The sequence below is a fragment of the Mchenga conophoros genome, linkage group LG2, assembly GCF_057382185.1.
Source record: "Mchenga conophoros isolate Kocher_MC1m ecotype Shallow Benthic linkage group LG2, M_conophoros_male_GT1.1, whole genome shotgun sequence".
Taxonomy (NCBI): domain Eukaryota; kingdom Metazoa; phylum Chordata; class Actinopteri; order Cichliformes; family Cichlidae; genus Mchenga; species Mchenga conophoros.
This window is the reverse complement of record NC_140527.1, coordinates 21,657,231-21,679,907: the sequence shown is the minus strand read 5'-3', so window position 1 is coordinate 21,679,907 and position 22,677 is coordinate 21,657,231. Positions and strand designations below refer to the sequence as shown.

The following is a 22,677-nucleotide window of genomic DNA, read 5'->3' as shown; positions in this document are numbered from 1 at the left end:
CTGCTGGTTGTTTCTGAGGACTGTCTCTTGAAAGCTGACATGCCAAACCACATCATCCACTCCAAAATAGTTTTGCCTGGAAACCGAAAACATAACTATAATAACTATGTTATAAAGTCAGGGCACATGCCTTTTTATGCTTAAATACATTTGTTACATTTAACTGCAAGGCATGGCATGAATAAATGTACAGATTTAGCCTCTTAAATATTTTAATGTTCCTTCAAACAGAGGCCTGCAGATTCAGTATTAAGGATCAGTGAAAACCTCATGTTTTTCCTCTATAAACCTCTCATTCTCTCAACACTCAGCAGCACTCATCTGCTACATCTATTTATGGACATGTGACCTTCTTGAGAATTATACTTTGTAGGCAAAAACAAGGAACTGCAACAGGCCACATGTTAAGAGAGGGAGAGAAAAAGAAGGGAAAGATGCAGACAGACTACACACAGAGGTAAATGAAGAAGTGCTGACAGTGACATATGAGAGGACCATAGAGTGACTTACAGGGATAATCTATAGCGAGATTAAGACAGAAATAGAATGAGAGTGCAGCAGAAACAGGGTCACACATGAAGGGTGAAATAGGATACAGGACAGAGAGCAAGAGAACGGATAAACAGATGTGAAATTCTGAGTTCTGCGTGTGAGGGAAACACTGAAAACTGAAGACACCATGCTGTTGGCACGGGCACATAAGTTAAAATCTACAAAGTAATAGGACGACAGCTTCCTTGCAAAGGAAACAGACTGGCAGCACTTTGCAATCAGTCGGAGTCAGTTTGGACTGATGAGTGTAAACTGTCTGCGATGCAGCTCAGCTAACGTAGTTGTATTCTGGTTATATCTGTGTGCAAAAGCATGGTTGCCAAGCACTCCTGTCGTTTTGCATTTAAATATCTGTTTTGCAGCAACTACCTCACTTTTTGCAGATTAATTTTTGAAATTAGGTCTCAAAAATGAAGGTCTGACTGGACTCTGAATGTAAGTAATTAATGTGAATTAATGCCTAATGTGAATTTTTGCTGAGAGTTCATCAACATATTAGCAAAAATAGACTGATAAGAGACTGACTGTATCTTATTGCCTTTTCATCATGGTCTTGATGCATCAAAGTCACCAAAGGTTGCAGCTGACTGCGAGTGTTTGCATATCTGATCACTGTTTTTAAAGCAACCAATTCAAGGGCAGTGATACGAAAAAGGTTCAGAGTCAAGCGATGCTTCTTCAGCAGTTTTATCGTAAGTTTCTTGGTGAGATTGTAACAATACAGTGTTACATATGAAACATATGAACAGAAGAGGAGAATCACACACAGTCCAAAAAGCAGAGTTAACTGACAGGCAAAAACAAAAGTCACCACAGATTTACAGGATCTAACAAAATTACAATACCATAAAATCAGCCAACATGACTCTTCAGGCTTTTTCAAAAAGAGCGATTCATTATTCTCGGTTTTAGTCTGACGTTTTTGTAGTATTGATTAAATGGGGTGCATTGCATTCGAATCCCTGTCAGCAACATCCATCTGAAGAGTCATCAAACAAGGAACGCTGACTTCTATTAACTTACACTGAGCTCCAGTGGGTGTAAAGAAATTGAATTAGCCCTGTCCAGGGTGTACCTCTCCTCTTGCCCTGTTGCAACTGGGATAGGCTTTAGCCTCCACACTATGTAGAATGACAGAAGAACAGATGGAAGAAACATGGATTTGAGTCCCCAGGTCTGATTTGACCTTGTGTCAGTCAAAGATGCTGTAGATCAGCAGTTCCCATCCCCCGGGTCACGGACCGGAGTTGTTTGTTACCCGGCAGCAGGAGTTGAGGCTCAGGTGTGAAATTTATGGTTTTCAGGGTTTTTATCGTTTATTATTGTTAACTCAGTTTCCCTGGGCCTTTTTGCGTGTGTTTTTGGTACCGGTGTTGTGCCAAAAAGTGATTGTCTGTTAAAAACTGATTTCTGGTATTTGCCAAAAACTGATTGCTTGTATTTAAACTGCTATAAATAACTTGTTGGTCTATAATATGTGAAACATATGTCAAATGTATCCCTCATAAATGATATCACATCATCTTGAGCAACAAACAACATTCCTGTAGCAAGGTAGAAGCCGCAATCAGTTTTTGGCAGTGGCCTTTATGTATGCTTTATTTATGCAGTTAAAAAAATTATTGTTGACTTTAAAATATTCTCTTTTAAGCGTAATCTGGCCAAGAGGACAGCTGAAATTGCAACAAAGGCAAAAATAGTTCTGTAAAGATATTTTAAGTGGACAAAAGGGAGCTGATTGATTATAATGTAAGTACAATAACACAGTTACAAAGATACTTGAGAAACAGGTAATTTTTAAATTTTATATACAACCCATTTGTAATACCCATTCACCAAAGTCTATTTAGCAACATACATAACGATATTACACATAAAAAACACACGGAAACATTGGAAATCAGTTTTTGGCAGGCAATCACTTTTTGGCACAACACCGGCACTGGTTTTATTTTGTTGTATTTATCCGTGACACCTTAAAGACCAGTCCGTGAAAATATTGTCGGACACAAACCGTCCATGGCCCAAAAAAGGTTGGGGACCACTGCTGTAGATAGTAGATAGTACCAAAGACAAATGCTGTTTTAGATAATAAAGCGAAATAACAATTTGTATTATTGTATAAAACCAGAGAAATCCTAAATATTAAAAAATCATTAAAATATTCTTTAAATTAGTGAGAGTTTAGCTAATAATGAGCTGGCTAGCTAGCAAATAAGCTAGCGCTTTGATTTAAGCTACCACAGGCTAAGTTGTGTTAGCACTGCAAGTAGGTAATGTATAAAACCAATATCCTGATACTCTGTAGGACTGCAGCTAACTTTACTTTAGTTCTTAAGCGAAGAAAAACCACATTCATTTGACCATGATGCTAAAGCTAATACAGCTTCTTAAGGATTTAAAAGATAACAAAAACATGTTTTCTAAAAAAAAAAGAAAAAAAAAGAACCTAATTCACTTAAAACAGTAAATCAAATAATGAACTGTGATGATAAACTAACTTGTTTAATTTTGGCTTGTTCAAGCTGTCCATCGATGTTTGTGTGTTCTTATGGATATATATGAATGATATATGCTTCAAAGTGAATTCGATATTTATTATTTTCCACATACAGACGTTTTGCAGATAAACAATAATACCAGACTAAATATCAAAATGCAAAGGCAACCCTTCAAGAGCAAACATGGGTTATTACAAATGACACAAATCAACTGCAAAAAAGTACAAATATATTAGAAAACACACTGGAGATATAGAGAAAAGGGAACGCAAGCATATATTTGCAACTCTTCGACCTGGAAAAATGCACATTTTGCAGTTTTAAATGGTTAAATCTGCACGTTTGTTAAGCGATGTTACATTTTCTAGTAAATGACATAAACTGCTGAATAATTTCATAAACAGTGATATATATGTTTGGTTGATGACAGTGAAAACAACCTAACTATAGCTTCATTTCCTTTTCTATTCATTTGAAACCATGTTAGTAAATCTGCTAACAGAAATGCAGACACATTTTTCTTTTTTCCACAATGTGTTTTTCTGCTCATTAGTCTAGTTCAGTCAATCCAATTGACAGTCAAACCCACTGATGGACAAAGCTGTCGATGTTAATGTATTAAAATTTAAAGGGTGAACAATTCATTTTACATTTTATGTCCTGGGATACCGCTCCATCAATCCTGAACGTAGTGGTTTCCCCAGCTGTGGCTGAGGCGCACCTGTGAATGCCATTTATGGAGATTAAAAACAAATAAACAAACAAACAAAAGAAGTCACAGATTAGCCCATATAAGGAGAATGAACAGAGCTCTTCCTGATGTTTTACAGTAATGTCATTTGATTCACTTGTGACAGCTGTTCGATCCTGCTGTTAGAACTGTGCAAAAGTCTTGAGCCGGCCCTCATTTTTTTATATTTTGGTAGGAATATGGGTGTAGCAATTTCTTGAAAGGTGCACACATACACGGAAATACATTAACTAAGATGATCCCACACTGCTTCAGGAATGTTGAAGTCTGGGCTCTGGGGAGGCCAATCCACGACTGTGTGTTTTTCTAATCATTTCTAATTTTATGGCATTGACAGTGTGTTTGGATCATTGTCATGCTCAAACATGAAAAGGTCAGTTGCCAAGCAGCGTTTTCCAGATGGTCTTGCACGGTGGGCCCATTTCTCCTGGCCTCCGCTGTGCCTGCTGACAGAAATGTTACATTTGGATTCATTGGTCAATAAGACCTGTCTCTACTGATTTTTATTACAGCTTTTGTGTAATTTGGCACATTTTAGTCCCTGTTTCCTTTCTTTAGGAAGCTTCTTGACAGCTGCCTTTCCACTGAAACCATTTCTGATGAGGCTTTGGCAAACAGTCAGTGGATCAACTGAAAATCCTGTGTTGGGTCTTTGGTCGATTTTGCCTATTTCTTAAGCAAATGACTTTCAGATATCTGCTGTAGAGCTTTTAAGGCCTGCCACTTCTCCTGTCCTCTATTCATCCATTTGCCTCATATTTTTTAAGGGCAGACTGCACACCATGCTGAAATAGCACTTTATTTTATTGCTATGAAATGACTAGGACTATTTTATAACTATTTGTGGCTGAAGACTTTTGCACCGTTCGTAAAATCTGTATGAAAGATCACCAAAACATGGCACACCTCAGGCAGAAGCTCTCTGGATTTGCACAGTGTTCAGATTCAGTCTGTGAATAATTTAATCAGGACATCAGACTGGCAGCTTGGAGGGAACGCCGCTCTTAAATGCTCGCTGATCTGATTTTTCTACATATGGCATCCAGATACATTAATAGAATCACACAAGAGTAGGCTACAGTGGTAAAATATGCTAAGTGTGCTACTATATCAAACTGACATACATCACAGTTGGGATGTTGGATGGTTTCTTGTGACACAGAGGCTTCATTGCTTAAACACTGATTTATGTACAGTGTGTTCCTTCACCCACAGCCTACATGGGAGCTTCCTCGGTGCAAAGCAAGCTGCCTCTCTGTGTGCAGGAAATATTAAATATGGCTTTCTACAGTGTCTCACGCTGCCAGTTTCACCAGTGACTTGAATAATCCAGGCTTAAGGGTTCAGCAGCACAAAGGCCTCTCCATCACCTACACAGGGTTCACAGTTTTCTCTCCTGCATTTTCAGAGACTGGAGGCAGTGAAGCTTCATCTAAGGCAGCTAGAAGGCCTCTAGCTTGAAAAATACCTATTAGAGCATTGATGCTGCATAACAGGAGAGAGCCGGGCAGCTATTTTAAAGACTTGATGTTTTTGAATTTACATCCAGTGGCAAAGCTGGCTTAGGCCACTGGGACAACATGGAGAAGATACATTTACATGAGGAGTGGATGAGAAACAAGAGCCTTGCCTCCCCTTTGTAGGAGAGTGCCTTTCACCTGCATAAGGGTAAAAGGATCTCACAGCTTCTAAATCAATAGCTGACATGCTCTCTGGGAACCTATAAATGGCCCATTTGCAGGAAACCTTCTCGTCAGGTCTTCCTCTGTAGATCCTGCAATCTGTCATCTTCTCCATTCATTTAAATCTCACAATGATTTTAAGTCCTTCATTTGAGGGCTTTTGATATCAGGCAACATAAATGTAAGGAGGGGGGAGACGATAAAAGTCTAATATTTCTCAACAAAAGAAGAATCTGTTGAATGCTTTTTCAAATCCTTGAAACATCTTTGCTGTTTTTGCCTCGGGTCATTAAAACTAATTTAGAGCCAGCTGTTTAGCTTTTAAGGCGGTAGAATTGGTGCAATCACAACAAGGGTGAAATGTGACAAATATGAAGCTCTGACAGCAAAAAACCGCCAGTAAAATAAGCTGCTGCGGTTAATAATGACCTTGGAAAACACCGAGCTAGGGCTGGTTTCAGATTACTCAGATTGTGTATATATGTGCAAATAAGTGGAAGAATTTCTAAACTATACTGTAGTTGAAAAGGCAGCTTCATCTTATTTCTGAATTGTTAACAGATGCATCACTCCCAGGATGTTGGTGATTTTTCAGTCCTTTGCACAAGCTTTAAGCCCCTCTACCGTCCACCTCGTAGTGTCAGCTTTAAAACCCCCATCCTTCTCCTAAACTACAAATTTAAACGACTCTTGTCTTTCGCCCTATCATCCCTTTTCCTCTTCCTTCTTCAAATGTAGAGAAACTCTTCTCTCCTCCCTTCCATTATTCCTCCCGCTCCTCCTTTTCCTCAACAAGGACAAGTACTCTTTGTCTCAGTCTCTTGTGTGAGTCGCACTCGCCCATCCTCTCTCTCCACGTCTCTGTAGAGCAGAGACTTCTGAGCCTTCAGACGGCAGGCCAAGGACATAAAGATCGAGTTGACGTTCTGACTTTCTCTCGGGTCCTTTGCCGACGTCTCGAATAGCAGCATGTTGTGGGCGTCGGCGAACTTCAGCGCCATGTTGGAGGGCACCTGGGAAAGCACAAGTGATCGGTTGTTAAGTGGATGATGAATAAACCCTGAAGTCACGCTGCGATCCTCGGCGGTGCACACAAACCTGTATTTGGTCCACAAGGTCGCACTTGTTCCCCACCAGGACTCGAGGTACTGATGCCGACACCCGATGACCATTGCACTCCTGGAAAGTGAAAAGCATATCGCTTTATAAACTTTGGCTGTGTGTCTGTAAAACCATGTAGAGTACAACATAGACATTTGGTCTCTTGGCTGTGAAAACAAAAGAAGGACTTTTTCACATTTAAAATACATCCATGTCATCGCACTGGTGCCAGGATGTGCGAGAAGTCCCCGTTCCCACCATTCAGTGTAAATAAATGACACTATAGAATAATATATAAATAATCACGTGTAATTAAAAAACCTTATATATTAAATTATATTGAATAAGATATTACATTATATATAATTTACAAATTATTTTACTGCTGCTAAAAATTACCCACAGTATATCTACTGATAATACTTAGAATACCAGGACTTCACAGTGAGCTGTACTGAAGGGATAACAACAAGCTGGAAAGCATCTGTTATGCAAAACCACTGATATAAATATCGTGTATAAAAAAAAAAAACCACAATTTTTTTTCTAGCAAATGCTGACAGAACTACACTAAATTAAAAAGGGAGTGTTGGCTATAAATTATTTCCATTTTAGACATTCCAACAAATTGCTGTGGCAGGAAAAAGGGTTACTGCACATTAACCATGACTCACTTTCACTGAGAGGAGACCCTGGAAGCTGTGCCAGTGAGACACAGAGCTAAACAGAGCTTGTATTAACACTTAGAAATGTCTTTGTCTTTACAACATCCCACAAAATTACTCTACTTGTGTGAATTTTACACTTGCAGTGCCGCCATGCCACTGCCACATTAGTCTTTAAAGGGCTGCAAATGCTAGTCAAAATGAGCTTAAACAGGAGCTTAGGTTCATTTTACTGTCCTTGTTCGGGGGTAGTAGGGGCCACATTGTCAGTAGTGCAAATAATGAACATTATTATAGCAGTGTCAGTTTGCTGTTACACATTGAAATGATTTTGGCCAGTGTGTATAACAACAGCAGTTGTAACATTGCCACACATGTAAACATAGATCTGTATTGTCACTGTTACTACTGTTTCAGATCTCCCCAGACTATAAGGCAAAAAGAAAGTGCAGCTTTATGGTTTCACACAGCAAAATCTCCAGTGTTAAATTAACACTGGAGAGTGTCTATATGAGTCCACACCTCTGAGTATTAAATACAACACTGTTGAGTGTTAAGTTAACACTTTTGACAGTGTTATATGTTTAAAAGTAACTTAGTCAGGTTTGAAGATTAACAATGGCTAACACTGAGCAGTGCTGATTTTCTAACACTGGAATATTTCTAACATTTTGAGTTATTTTCCAGTGTTAGAAAATCAGCACTGCTCAGTGTTAGCCATTGTTAATCTTCAAAACTGACTAGGTTACTTTTAAACATATAACACTGTCAAAAGTGTTAATTTAACACTCAACAGTGTTGTATTTAACACTCAGAGGTGTGGACCCATATAGACCCTCTCCAGTGTTAATTTAACACTGGAGATTTTGCTGTGTAGATTTTTACATTAAAATTACTAATAATAAAGAGAAAAGATACAAACATATATAAGCTGTAAGGTGCAATTTAAGGTGCAGTGTAATCAGTGGTAGTGCACATTGAGTAAGCACTGTTTATAATGGGTAATTAAGGGAAACCTGAAAAAAGAAGAGAAGGGAGAAACACCCTTCCACCATGTTGAGTGTTGACATTGTATATAGTTTGTCCACTAGAGGGCGCTCTGCAACTTATTGTCAAGAGGGAAAAATATTGGCCGACATATGGAATACTGGCTTTTGAAATCATCAAATATTGGTCTTAAAAATGCGATATTGGTTGGATGACCATCTCTAGTGACGTTATCACTGATTCTTGTGTTTACTTTCAGATGACTGTAGTTGCATTTCAGTTTTACAACTTATGCCTTGGTTCAAGTCTTGATTGTTATTAATAGTTGAGACTTAGACTCAGAGAAAGAGAACTGCTGTGTAGAAAATCTGACTGCACATGATTTGACTTTCCCATTTGTTTTTTTCCTTCTTCCCTTTTCAGATTTGGTGAATGGCTGGTAAAAGTACGCATTTTTGGATTCATCTGCCTCCTGTGTCGTCAAACTCCAGAGTCCAAACAGCACCAGACTCTGACAGCACCAAACCACATCTGGTGATGGAAACAGCACAGTGTCAAACGGTGACTAATAAACAGTCTTGGGGGTAGGAGGGAACACTGAACAATGCTCAGAGTCCTTATGGTACCAAAGGGGGATCATTACATAGCGGCTGTAAGTCAGCCTCCTCTGTTGTTCACTGACAAGTGATTTTTACAATGTAATGCCAACCTCTATCCAAGTCTGTAGGTTGCGGAAGGAAGCCATCTTGGTAACATCATATACAAAGACCACAGCATGAACATTGCGGTAGTAGTGCTCCACCATGGATTTACGAAAGCGCTCCTGGCCTGCTGTGTCCCATACCTGCACCTGTAGAGACAGACGACTTAGGTTTATATACAAATTACAGAGACAACCGATCATTACACATAGAGACAGCACTGACAGAAGTGGAAAATATAAATGGTATTCTCTTAGAATATCCAGCAGATCATGAAATATAAGACAATTTTAATATCAGAAGTAACAGCAACAGCTTTTTTGTTGCATACAATTACTTGAGATAAAATTGTACAAATGAAATAACAATGAATATGAATTAGGCTGCAATGAGTTGTCTAAGCTTGCAACTTTGCAAATCAGAACATTGCCACGTGAGCAGGAAACAGTGCAAATATATTCCTAGCTACAGGGTCTCAGGAGAGCATGGTTCTACAGTACAGTGCGTTTTTCTGCTTGATCATTAACAGCAGGTTCAGCCAATATCTACAGTATGTATCCTAAAATAATGTAATGTGGGTTAGAAGCAAGTGTCAATCTCTGGGCCTTGAAAAACAAAACTCGAAAGGCCCAGAATCTGCATTTCATCAAAACAAACACTTCCTGCTGGCTCCACAGGTGTGTCAAGACTAGATTTAAATGTCCAGCTTTACAGCAGACATAAGCATAATTACATAATTAAGTACAAAATATGGTTTTATTCTCTTTAGCGCAATTACTTTTCCATAATAAGTGTATATATGTTAAAATGCAAGACTTCACCCACTATTACCTAGACCTATAGACGTCTACAGAAAACAGCTTTCTGTAAACACTATCTTGAAGACTTTATGGGCTCAGTGACTTGTTTGAGTCATATTGAATAAAAAATGAAGTCTGTTTTGTAAATCCTGTTCATACTATCCTTCAAAGTGGAGTATTACCTGAGGTATGCAGGAATAAATGAGCACGCATTTTCGTAGTAAGACCCACCTTGGTTTTGTTTGAAAATGCTCAAGGCTTTAAAATGAGACTGCAAACAATGAGACAGCAAACAACAACATGAAGTCACAGTAGCTATGTCTAACTTTTGTACTACGTTTGTACTTAAAGACACTCCAATGAGTCAGCTCTTTATTTTTCCAGTTTGTTTATTTCTTTATTTCTTCTATTCATTTTAAACTTTTACCAAAATTAGCATCCTTTACCTTTCTAACCATGTGAGCTAGCTAGACTAGCTAGAATGCTATGTTAGTGCTAGCATTAGCTGAAAACTATTCTAGTTCCAGCTAGAACTAGAATATCATAAACAAAATGATTATGATAGATTTCAAAAATATAAAATATCTGCTGCCAATATACCAAATTTGAGGCTTCAAAAGAGAATTGATCAAATCATTAAGTGTTCTTTAACATATTATGTTTTCAAACAAAATTAGGGTATTCAAGCTAGTTAGCCAAGTTCATCAAATGTTTAGAATGTTGTTCACTACCCCCAGTCAACAGGGGAGCAAAAGAGAAGTATTTAGCCCCAGCACTGTACCATACCACTGCTTAATGAAGTAATTTTTAATAATTACTGATTTCAGATTTAGCCTTACTAAGGCCATTAGGATGAATCGGAGGTCAGAATTTATTTTCACTAATGCACAAAAACGGTTTTGTTTTTTTTCTGTCTGATCAGTAGCACTTTGTATATCAGCAGGGAGTTCTCCCAACACTTAGCACAGGCCTGCAGTGTAAAAAGGGCCAGAGAATTATCTGCTATTACCATTTGAAAGGACTAGCGCAGCTATTTATCATTAGAGGCAGAACACTGCATCAGAGCCAACCATAACATCAAAGCTCAGCGTTTCGAACGCGTGGCCCTCTTGATTTGATAAGTTGAGAAAATTGCATCCTATTTAAACTGATTACAAATGGACATTATGAAAGTGAATATAAGAGATACGGCATTATGTATGCACTCAGAGGGAACGTCAGTTTAAAAAGAAACGCTGAATATGTAAATAGCATTGTTTTCATCAATTTGAAATAAGCGTCAAAAGCTACGAAACATATTTTTTCAGGTTATCTCATGCCCTCGTGAGAATCAATGACATTATTTTGACACATCAGTCTGCTTTTCTTTTTATAGTCCTACGCAGGTTTATGCCGTTTGAAGTTGTAAATTTGTATTTTACTTATATTTACCAGCCAGAGGAATAGAAAGCATGGGAGCTGCACAGTTTAATCCCTCTGTACTTAATCCTCTGAATTTTAATGATATATTAGTCTCTTATATCAAAGGTACAAGTGAAATTTTGACTTGTATGACAACATTTTTTCCCCACTTCTACAGAATGGCCTAGTTTTTACTTCAGCAATGGAAGAGTTCACTTTTACATAAAAAGGCAGGATTTTACATTGACATCTTGGCTCTGGTGCTGAAGGCAAACTTGTGGGGGGCTCACTGAAGGGCAAATTCTCTTTACAGCATCTTCTTTAAGATAAATGTTGGCAGCTTCCTGTCTTTGAATTATCCAATCAGAAACTGCTGCCATCTTGACAAGGTCTCTGTTGAAATAGAGCTCGTCAATATCAGTGGGATTACCAGTTGAACAGAAAAATGAATGTAAAAACAAAACAATAGATGGGCCTGTTTTGATCACTCTTTAAGTATTTTAAAGACATATAGATCCATCTTTAGGGGGAGTCGTAGCTGTCTCCTCTTACAGCTGCTTATGCAAATGGAGTTAATTACCAATGAGGATTAATCTTAATTTAATGTCCCATTTCCATGTACTCCACCAGCAGTAACCAGCTCAGAGAGCAGCAACAAGAAAGCAGATATTTTCACAGTCTCACAACAATGACTGTACAGTGTGGCAGGTGTGTCTGGGGAGCATTTGGATGATTCAGATACAATGACCTAATACTACGTAATGCGACTGTGCAACTGTGTTTGTGAGTCAGCACTGGGGGAACCTGGAGTATGCACACAGAATAATCCACTGACATCACAGCGTCTGGTCTGAGTGACCAGCCAAGGTGTGAGTCAGGAATCACAGTTAAAGAAACGACGAACCAGATGAGTAAGCAAATTATTAACCTTTCATATTCATGCTAAAATCTTGAACCTGTTTTTACACTGTGGTCTGATGTTGGTTTTGTTACGTCTGCCAGTACGCATTGCTCCAGAAATGATCTTCAAAGTCATTACATTTTAATTTCACAATCAGGGCACATGACAGTGTGGCCTACATTTACGATGCTGCTGTCTTTACTTTGTGACTACAATAACAGCCCAGCTAAGGGGCTTGCCTCACACGTGCAAACACGGGAATGTGGTTATTTTTGTTGATTGAACAGCTTAATTGTTGCAATCACCTTGTAGACCTGCTTTATATTATACATGTAAATGAATGGCTTGCACGTGCTGAAGGTGGACAAGCGCATATTTATAGATTCTGCAGCACCACAGTCAGATTTTGATGTTTTGTTTTTCATTTAGAGTTTTAATATTCTCTTAAGAAATGTTGCATTCATAGTCAGATTTGTAAAAATATATTCATTTCTGTTTATGTTTCAAACTCGAAATCCACAAAAAGCCTACTGAGCCATACAATAGAATTCATTAGAGGCTACCTTTATCTTCCTGTGGCCTGTTACTGACTACAGAGCATGTGGCGGCAAAGAAAAAAGGGAGTTGTAGTTCTTTAGAATGTACTAAAAATATGTTTTTTTAAATGTTACATTTCTCCAGAGATATTCTAAAATGTTGCCCATCCTTTGAGAGTGTGAGGATAAAATGAAAGAAACGGCCCCCTTTGTGTCCACTGGCAGCTGATCAGCTCAGCCGAGAGGAGGAGGAAGGGTGTAGGAGTGAGGGAACACCACTGATCAGCATCCAGCTCCTCTGCTGCCTGTTACCTTGATAGTCTCCCCTTCGATCTCCACCACCTTCTCCCTGAAATCCACGCCGATGGTGGCCTCGGTCTTATCGGGGAAGCTGCCCCCCGTGAAGCGGAAGGTGAGGCAGGTCTTCCCCACGTTGGAGTCCCCGATGACGATGATCTTAAAGATCCGCGTCTGGATGCTCAGCTCCAGGGAGGAGGTGCTCAGATCCACGGAGGACGTGATGCTCGGGGCGGCATCGTTGCTGCTGCTGCTGGCTCGGCTCCGGCTGGCTCTGTGTAAATCCATGGATGATGTTAGGATCGTCACATTGTCATCCGCTCGGTGTTTTCTACCGATTGCTCTTCCACAACCACCTCCTCCGCCGCCCGGAGCTCGGGTCTCCTCCTCCGGGCTATCGTTGGTCATTATACCGGAGGAGGCGATGCGGAAATCGGGGTGCGTGTGTCGAGAAGAGGATTGATAGACGGGAGAAGGGAGGGGAAAGGAGAAAAGAAGGAGGAGACGAGGGAGGCAACAATACCAACGATGCTCCTTTCAGCAGCTGACTGTGGCCTTAAAGGGAGAAGAATACAATAAAAAAAAAAAATCAATTGACTAATAATAATAATAATAATAATAATAATTTATGAATAATAAAAATAATTGACAATTCAATGAAATGCAGTTTAAAAAGTTGTAAATGAGCACTTGCCTCATGGTGCTTTATATTGCAATGTAAGACCCTACAGTAATACAGAGAAAACCCCAACAATCAGATGACCCCCTGTGAACAAGCGCTTTGGTGACAGTGGGAGGGAAAACTCCTTTAAAAGGAAGAAACCTCAGAACCAGGCTTGGGGAGCGGCAGCCCTGAGTGGTAATGACTAATGCACCATATTATAGAAACATAGGATATTTAAATTTACTGAACTGCATCATTATAACCACAAAACATTGTAACATTGATGCCACAAAGGCCATTAAATATAATCAGCTGATAGCCTAAATTCAGCCAGCTCATGTTACCAGACCCAAAGAGCAATCTCACCTCCAGACTTCTAATTTTATCTCTTCTTTCTGAAATCTGTCGAGTACCTAAAAAATACCCAAACTGTTATAAAGACATGTGAAAAAAGACTCATGCCAAGCAGGGCACCTACACATCACTAGAAACACTATTTAGTCATAGTCAAACCTAATTATTGTGATATTATTTATTTATAACGTAATCATATTGTAATACTAGGATTGGAAGTTAATATAAATTACACCAGGGCCACAGGGCTTTGTCTTGGTCAACAGTTCATCTCTTTACGTTCACCTTGTGTTTACAGTTCATGAGCAGAACTCTCTATTAGCTTGTTTTTCATCCACTGTCATTAGTCATAATTACTTCCTTCTAGATTCAAGATAGTATAAAGATTACAGTTTAAAATGTGATGCACTGAAGTAAACAGAAGGTTTTTCTATAATTCAAGCATTTCCTTTCAGGGTGTAACAGAGAAAGAAAGTGAAAGATTTTCTCACACTGTCTGTCGTCACATGAGCTGATCGGCTTGTCACACTGTCACATTCCATAAACCAAGAAGTTCATAATGCAAAGGATTGCAGTGTTCCCAGATTCCTCGCTCGATTTAAGTGAACAAAAAGAAAGAGCAATACAGAGAACAACCGTTTTAAGATAACATAAAGTTTTCTGTCTGCGAGTGAAACAGCTTAATGCTAATGAAGGCTGTCACAACATGAGATTGTCATGAGGCGATTCTCTAAGGCACTCCAATTCATGTTAACACAGCCACAGATGGTGACAGTCAGTACACTCCATGAGGAGTTAACCACAGAAGGTAACTGCTGACAGGACTGGCTGTTCACAGAGTGCTAAATTGAAGAATATGAACTGAAAGTTGGCAGGAAGGGAAAATCAGGGTTGGAAAAGATGCAAAAGAAACAAAGATGACCGCAGCACAGGATTGTCAAGTCAAGGTGTTTCAAGAACTTTGGAGAGCTTCACAGGGAGTGGACAGAGGCTGGTGTCAGTGCATCAAGAGCCACCGTGCACAGATTTCTTCAGCAAATTCCTAAAACAAAGCCCTCTTGAAACAGCGACATCAGTAACATCTTACAGGGAATAAGCTGAACTGTTGTTCAGTGGTCCAGGGTCCTCTTTTCACATGAAAAGTAACTTTGCATTTCATTTAGAAATTTAGAAGGTGTTTGAAACCTGTCGTCACGTGTCTGCAGTCTCTGATAATTTGAGGTGCCACACCAGCCGCTGTCATCCACTGTGTTTTATCGAGTCCAAAGTCAATGCAACGATCATCCTGGAGATTTTACAGCATTTCATGGACCAAAGTTGTAGACCAACCAGTCATGCCACAGTACACAGCACAAGTTTTCCTCAGCTCCCAGTCTCCTGGATTATTATTATTATTATTTTAAAGTTTAGTTATTTTTGTTGCAGTTGAGATAAAAAAAAAAGTCTGATGCATAACAGCTGATGCTTTGAAACGAAGAAACAGAAGGAAGAGACAGAGTCTGTTTCACTCACCGTCTGAAACGATGCTGTACAAGAAGCTGCAGCACGTTTGAGCTGCTGTGTTTCCATCTTGACTCAACGCAGCAGAAGTGACAGCTGAGAAACACGCAGCCTTGTTCACGTGTATGCACACTCACTGTTTGCTGATATCAGACTGAAATGCAGACAGAATCACCAAACACTTGTTTTTCTTGCACAGACAAACAGGCGTGCCACTCTCTGTTTGAACAAATCCGTTAAGACACAGACGCAGTCTCTTCCTCACAGACGTGCACATTTTCTCTCTCTCAAAGAGACAAACATAATCCTTTTCTTACACGCACACGCACACACGCAAAAAAAAAAAAAAGTCACTCCCTGTGTCAAACAATCCCAACGTTTCTGTCTGACAAAGCTCCCCTTCATCCTCAGAAAAAGGCCTGTTTGTCTGAAAGCGATGCTCAGTGGGACATTCACATTCTAGTGAGCCCAGTGAAATATAGCACACATTTGGATACACGTATACAAACAAAATAATACCCCAGTGTTACAAAAATAACATGTAGTTATCCATAGATGACTTTTTATGATTACTCAGTCTAAGTTGTTTTCCTCTCTCACTAAAACTTCAGGAGGAAAAAAAAGAAGGAAAATAACAGTTAATACATGTGAAATTCTGTCCTCTGCAGCTTTGAAATTTCAGCCTCAGTTTCCACATCTATGGCATCAAATTAAGTTCAAACTTGAAGCTTTGTTACACATACCATTATTGTCCTATATGTGTCTTTAGGTGGCACAACCAGCCTTTAGCCGGACTCCAGTCCTCCATGTCCTCAAGTTTTGTCGTGTCACTCATGAGCAGCGCAGTTAGTGAGGGTGAGTGTGAATGCAGTGCTTACTCTGAGCTGTGACAGTTACATGTGATTTTATAATTCTCTGTCAGATCAATGACACCATAACACTAATCCCATTTTAACCCTACGCTGCATCCTTTGACTTAACCTGATGCACCTCGAGAAATGTAACTACACGTCTGGTCGACGGTTACCACGATGACTTGAATGTTGTGGAAGGTTGCAGTGTAGAAATTAAAGGAGTTTCTGGTTACAATGTCAGTTAGGACATAGATTTCTTTCCACAGAAGTCTAAATCAAGCTTTATTTTCAGAAGCGGAGGCCACTGGTTTGTTCGTCCACAGGTAAAGAGATCATTGGAGAGTGTGGGATTATAATATTATTCTATGCCATGTTAGACCCCTAATTAAAGATTGTAAATTATTATGTAGTTTTAGTTTGCATCATTCTCCTGAATTAGAAGAAGGTGATAACTATTACATTTGTTAAACTGATTTGCATTACATTAGACTGCTGATTTATTGTGAATGAATGATATTGTTTTATGATGCATTATACTGCTGAGTTATAAGAAATACTGTTCGTAGAAAGTCATCGCCTTATTTGTCTGACTAGAAGAGAGCAGAACATACCGGAGAGGTTTTCTGCCCCATCTCAGCAGGAGCAGATAAACAGGGAGCCAAGGTCGTAGCCTAGGCGCCGTGTGAGAGAAAGAATGTGAATGTTTAGGCTTTTATGATTAGGTGGGGGCCACTAGAGGCTATAAGAGTTTGATCAATGCTCCACCATTTTGAGATCTCATGCTGTCTGCATACGGTGTCCATCTCCCACGCGTTTACATTAAAATCATCGTTTGACTCAACCCGGCCGGACCAGTGTTGTTATTTTGGTTTTCCTCTTGTATCCATCCCCAATATTTGAATCCATAACAAGAGTGACCCAGCAGGTCAGTAAGTGAGGGGAGTGTTCCAGAACGGGCCTTCAGACAAACTGGTGAAGACACTGGTAAACAGGAGACACAGACGTTAACAGAGAGAGTGATAACTTTCATAGGACTAACATAAAGGAACCTGAGGAGGCAGACAACCTGGAGGAGACTGGGTGCTTGAGCTTGCCTTTAAGTAAAAGCTGATGAGGTGGAGGTTGTTATCATGGCATCCTCTCCTGGTCTGAATACACTATTATGCCAAATACATTTGCTTTGCCACAAGGAGCTCTATAAACTCTGTGTAGGCTCCTCTTCTGTGACAGTTTATTCTAATTTCTTTTACTGTAAATTTTATTCGTGTGCTGTTCAACAATGCCAGAGCTGACAGACAAAAGAAAAGAGAAGACATTATAAAAAAGAGGGGAAAAGGGAGAAAAAATAAGAATAAAAGTTAAAGCAAACATTCATCATGACCGGTCATCAAGCGCTGCATCTTTAACAAGGTGAAAGTGAGTGTGTGTTTGTCATGAAACATACTTGGTGAGAAGCCACACCAGCCCCATTGTCAAGAGTAAGAGGTCATATGGATGCATGTGTTGCACCCTGCTTTTAAGATTAGGCTTTCCTTTTTGATAAAGCACACAGAGCTGGATCAGGTGGTCCTGAATCCTCCCTTAGTTACACTGCAGCAGGTGCAGGCTGCTGTGTGCTTGCTGTGATGCACTGATTGTTTCTTCTTCAGTCACCTTTTTTCACTCATTATATGTTTATACACCTCCCTGCATTTAATCAATGGTTATTATTAGTCTCTGGCTCTTTTTGTGCTGGTTTCCTCCTCTCACCCCCAAACTGGTCATGGCAGATGATCGTCCCTCCCTGAGCCTGGTTCTGCTGGAGTTTCCTTTCTTCCCACCATCGCCCACACTTGCTGATTGTTCTGATTGTTCCGATTGTTGGGGTTTTCTCTGTGTTCTTTGTATTATTGTTGTATCTTTACTTTATAATATAAAGCACCTTTCAGCAGCTGTTGTTGTGATTTGGTGCTTCATAAATAAAATTGAATTGAATTGAATTTAAATTGAATGTGCTGTATGAAGTGCAAGGGATGAACATGACTGATGGTCAGAATGAGGCGGGGAAGGTCTGGGCTCAAACCCAAGGATGACATAAACATCTACTCTGCTCATCCTGGACTCAGAGAGTTTCACAGACTCCAAAAATAACAACCAACCAGTGCTGGACTATGGCATGTGTGGAGGTTGCCCACTAACTGCAAGTAGTAATGGTGGTCAGATGGTCATAAAGAGGATCAGCGTGCAACACCTGCAACCTCTGTGTGACCACTTTTGACTGCAAGGTAATTGCACAGGTTTTCTGGTGGGATGAAACCTGTCTCCAAACAACTAAGTCCCACTTGAACTGACTATAATCAATCTCACACAGATTGGCGACTCCCACAACTCCCACAACGCATGTCTTTGATAGAGGAGTAAATTGCTTGCAAACTGGCAATATTGTTATATAGAAGAAGGGCTCTGTCATTCTGCATTTAAATCACCATCTGCAGCAAGTTCAACGCACAATGCAAACCCACAAAAAACAAACAGAGAAGAAAAGAACAATAAAAACAACAAAAAACAATAAAAACCTGGATATTTTATTACTAACTTATAAATTATGTACTTACATATTTTGTTAATAGTTCACAACCAGCTATGAACTACTCCTTCCCACCATTATGAACATGAATAAATGATATTGATACATACACTAAATTATTTGCTCAAACACACTGTAGTAATAAGAGGTAATTGAATCCTCATAGAAAAGAGACATTGAAAGCTTATCATGTATGGTACTTAGCAAACAAGCAGTTTAAGATCGCTCCACAGCTACGACTTACAGATGTCTGCAGTAAGCTCTACTCTTCTGTACCATGAACTGTTGAATCTTTATAAAAACACTTTAATCTGCCAAAAACAAAAAACTGCAATACTGTATGCAGATGGTGGGTACAGAAAGTAAAGCATGAAGGTGTGTCAGCTGACAGAACTTGCTGTTAAGTGGCAACAATTTTTTTAGGGAAGTAAAATTTAATAAACTATAATGTTATAAGGGTAACGTGAGATCACATCTATGGGAGTAATGCCGAGAAGATGTGCTTGCAACAGGACAAAAGACCTGTAGGGTCAGTAGGTATACTGAACAAAACGTCTGCAAAAAACAAACAAACAATCAGAAAACGTGATTTACGCTTCACAAATAATAAATGTTCATTTTCAAACTGCAGTGCGTGAAATCTCAAGCGAAGCCATTAGTCAACCAGCTTTAAATCTGCCTCGTCACTGACGATATATTCAAATCCTAATGGAAAAAAATCCTATCCAGACCACTGCTGTGAGATATTCTGAGTACAAATGATTGTTAAAGTAATTCAAACAACTTGTAAGTACGTCGATTTGAAATCTGTTCCGAGGGCATTTTTTGCGTTGCATTTGTAAATACCAGAGTTCATGAGCACAGGGTTCTGTATGACCAGACTGCCCTCCTCTGTCATATGAATTCCTCCCTGTACTGTGTACCGGCTGTGGGGAGCCAGTGTGGTGCGCCCAGGTAATGTCCATGAAATGTCTGGCTTGGGAATACCAGTTGCGACACACTTTAACATGACGGGCGATCCCCTGTACGCTCTGGTGATGGAAGTCATTGTACTTGTGATTTGTGGAGGGAACACCATCACAGTGACTGGGTAGGATAGTGCTGACGACCCGAAAGAGTTGGAAGCTTTACAAATGTATGTTCCTTTGTCAAAGGTAGCCATCTGCCTGAGCTGGAGCGTACCATTGGGAAAGAAAGATATTCGGCCAATAGTTTGAGGTTTGTCCAAAACAACACCATTGGGCAGGATCCATGTGATTGATGCCTGCGGCCAGCCATCCACAGTGCAAGGCAAGTTCAGATTGAGGCCATAAGTGATCTTCATCCCACCTGGAAAAAGTCAAATTGTAACAGTAAGATAATCTCTTGCTAAAATGATAGACACAATAAATACAATGATACGGTAGAACTGAGATAACACAAACATGCGTTGACTCTTTGGCAGAACCTCTGAACACAAAAATTATACTTGGGTGCAGACCAAAACAACTAAAACCTTTAAGACCTGCGGTCCCCAACCTTTTTTGCGCCACGGACCGGTTTAATGTCAGACAATATTTTCATGGACCGGACTTTAAGATGCCGTGGATAAATAAAACAAAATAAATGATACGACCAAGACAAAAACTGTGGGATTTTGTAAATATAATAACTCTGCCCCTTAATACTCTCTGGTTGCTATGGTAACACGTAAATATTTCTTTCAAAATAAGACACAACTACAACACGGGAAAAGACCCAGGGAAACCGAGTTAACGATAAAAACCCTGAAAACCATAAATTGCACACCCGAGACTCTCGTGGCCCGGTACCAAACGACTCACGGCGCGGTACCGGTCCATGGCCCGGGGGTTGGGGACCGCTGGGGTCCCAGGTTCACCCAAGGGTTAAGAGGAAGTGCTCTTGGTCAAACAGACACATTTTGCAGTCGCTATTAAAAAGTGGGAAAATAATTAAAACTGGTCTTGGTCCAAAGACAGCGGGCATTACACAAATATATTTCTTTCTTTTTCACATATGAATGACACATAACAAAAGACATTTCTGTTACATTAATTTTGGATAAAAAAACACAAACATACCTGTAGATCCTCTGATCACTGGCTTCCTCCCAGCTTCCAGGGCATAACGTTTCTCTGCTTGTCCTGCAACATTTTTTGCTAGGCACCGATACACTCCTTTATCAGCTGGAACTGGTCGAGAGATCCGCAGAGTTCCATTGCCTAAATAATGGGTGAACCGCTGGAGTCTAGCACCAGGCATCAACAATGTGCCATTGGGTAGTATCCATGAAAACTCTGGGTTTGGCTTGCCACGGGCAGAGCACTCAAGAATCAGTTCCCCTCCATCTGGCTTTATTGGTAAGATCTCAATATTGGGAACAGAAAAAGTAGGTTTCTCTGCTAATGATGCTACATCAAATTCAACCAAAAGTGAGGCTTCACCCATGTTGTTTTTTGCTAGACACATATACCTCCCTTCATCTGTTTTCCTTATCCCCCTCAGCTCCAAGGTACCATTTTGATGGACTTGAAAGCGACCTCCGAGGTAGGGTGCTGGGAGTGAGAGGCCATAAGGAGTAACCCACCAGACTCTTGGTTCGGGTTTTCCTTCCACTCTACAATGCAGATGTGCTGTTTGGTACGATACACCCAAAACCTTGGTGGTACTCCTCCCTTTCACACCATTGATAAAGGGTTCCTGGGGCTCAGCTTCAACTTTTATGTTCTTTACATCATCACCAGCTGAATTTCGTGCCAAACATGTGTATATTCCTTCACTAGACAGTGTCACTTTCTTTACGAGTAACATTCCACCATCCATAATCTGAAATTTGTCGGATGATGCTGGTATGACATCCTTTTGTGGTGAGATCCATGTGATTCTAGGTGTAGGTTCACCAGTTGCCTCACAACTCAGTTTGGCTGATTCTCCCAGTTTTATCGTCACTAGTGATTGTGACTTGAATCTAATTTTCGGAGCATTTGGTCCCACTTTGACGCTCACTTTTCTTTCATCTTTTCCCAGTTTGTTCTTGGCATAACAAGTGTAGTCACCCTCATCTTTTTTGCCCATCTGCTGGAGAAGTAAAGTTCCATTGCCAAACATAACATGTCGGCGGTTACGAAGGCCGCTATCATCTGACTGAAGGGCGTTGTTGATTATTGTTCCATCTGGAAGACTCCAGAAAACTTCTGGATCGGGTAGGCCAGTTGCCACACAGTCCACCTAGAATGAAGGTAGGGGAGAGGCAAGTATACCGATGAATCCAAACAGCTGATCTATACAACTGGGTATGAAGAATTATGTATTATGGAAGAATCATGGTTAAAAGAAACATGAAGTCTGCTGTTTGAGTCATCAACCCATCCTGACCCTGCTCAATAACAGCTTGATAATCTTTCCATTGGTTTTATAAGTAGAACTAAATCATATAAAGGAAAAACTAGCACATAGTAAAGTGAACTGTTAGGTCACATTGTGCCTCAAAAAACCAAAAATACCTCATGACATCGATTGATTGGTTGCTCTGCTATACAAAGATGTTTTAAGACCAACATGAAAGTTGGTCTTAATATACTTATTAGTATAGATTCTGCTATGAGAGAAATAATACATATAAATAATTATTCATAATTATGAATATAATCATGAATAATTATTAATAATTAAATATAAAATAGGGCTGCCCACACAGGAAGCAACTAGCAATGATAGGGTGAGCCCATAGAAAGTCAATGATGTTCACAAAGTTCACTAGCAACTTGAAGTTGTCAGTCCTGAGTTAAACATTTCTCAACCTTAAGGTGAGGATACTGGTGATTGGCATATTACAATGTGGAAAATATTTCAGGTATTATCTAG

At 39.8% G+C, this 22,677-nt stretch overlaps 2 protein-coding genes across 2 annotated transcripts in view; both read right to left on the bottom strand.

The window, feature by feature from the left end:
- Nucleotides 1–3,128: 3,128 nt before the first annotated feature.
- Nucleotides 3,129–15,794, bottom strand: rab33a (RAB33A, member RAS oncogene family). The gene is made up of 5 exons (XM_085287883.1): nucleotides 15,406–15,794; nucleotides 12,891–13,430; nucleotides 8,949–9,089; nucleotides 6,585–6,665; nucleotides 3,129–6,499 (listed from the first exon to the last, which is right to left on the bottom strand). Exons 2-5 carry the CDS (start codon nucleotides 13,281–13,283, stop codon nucleotides 6,275–6,277), a joined length of 840 nt encoding a protein of 279 aa, XP_085144009.1. The 5' UTR covers nucleotides 13,284–13,430; nucleotides 15,406–15,794; the 3' UTR covers nucleotides 3,129–6,274.
- A 2,996-nt stretch (nucleotides 15,795–18,790) lies between these two features.
- LOC146581890 (matrix-remodeling-associated protein 5) overlaps nucleotides 18,791–22,677 on the bottom strand; it is a 29,750-nt gene continuing 25,863 nt past the window's right edge. The window contains exons 16-17 of the mRNA XM_085287876.1: nucleotides 20,895–22,041; nucleotides 18,791–20,142 (exon numbers count right to left, since the gene is read on the bottom strand). Coding sequence (XP_085144002.1) covers nucleotides 19,589–20,142; nucleotides 20,895–22,041 — 1,701 coding nt within the window. The 3' untranslated portion in view covers nucleotides 18,791–19,588. The remainder of the gene's footprint in view (nucleotides 20,143–20,894; nucleotides 22,042–22,677) is intronic.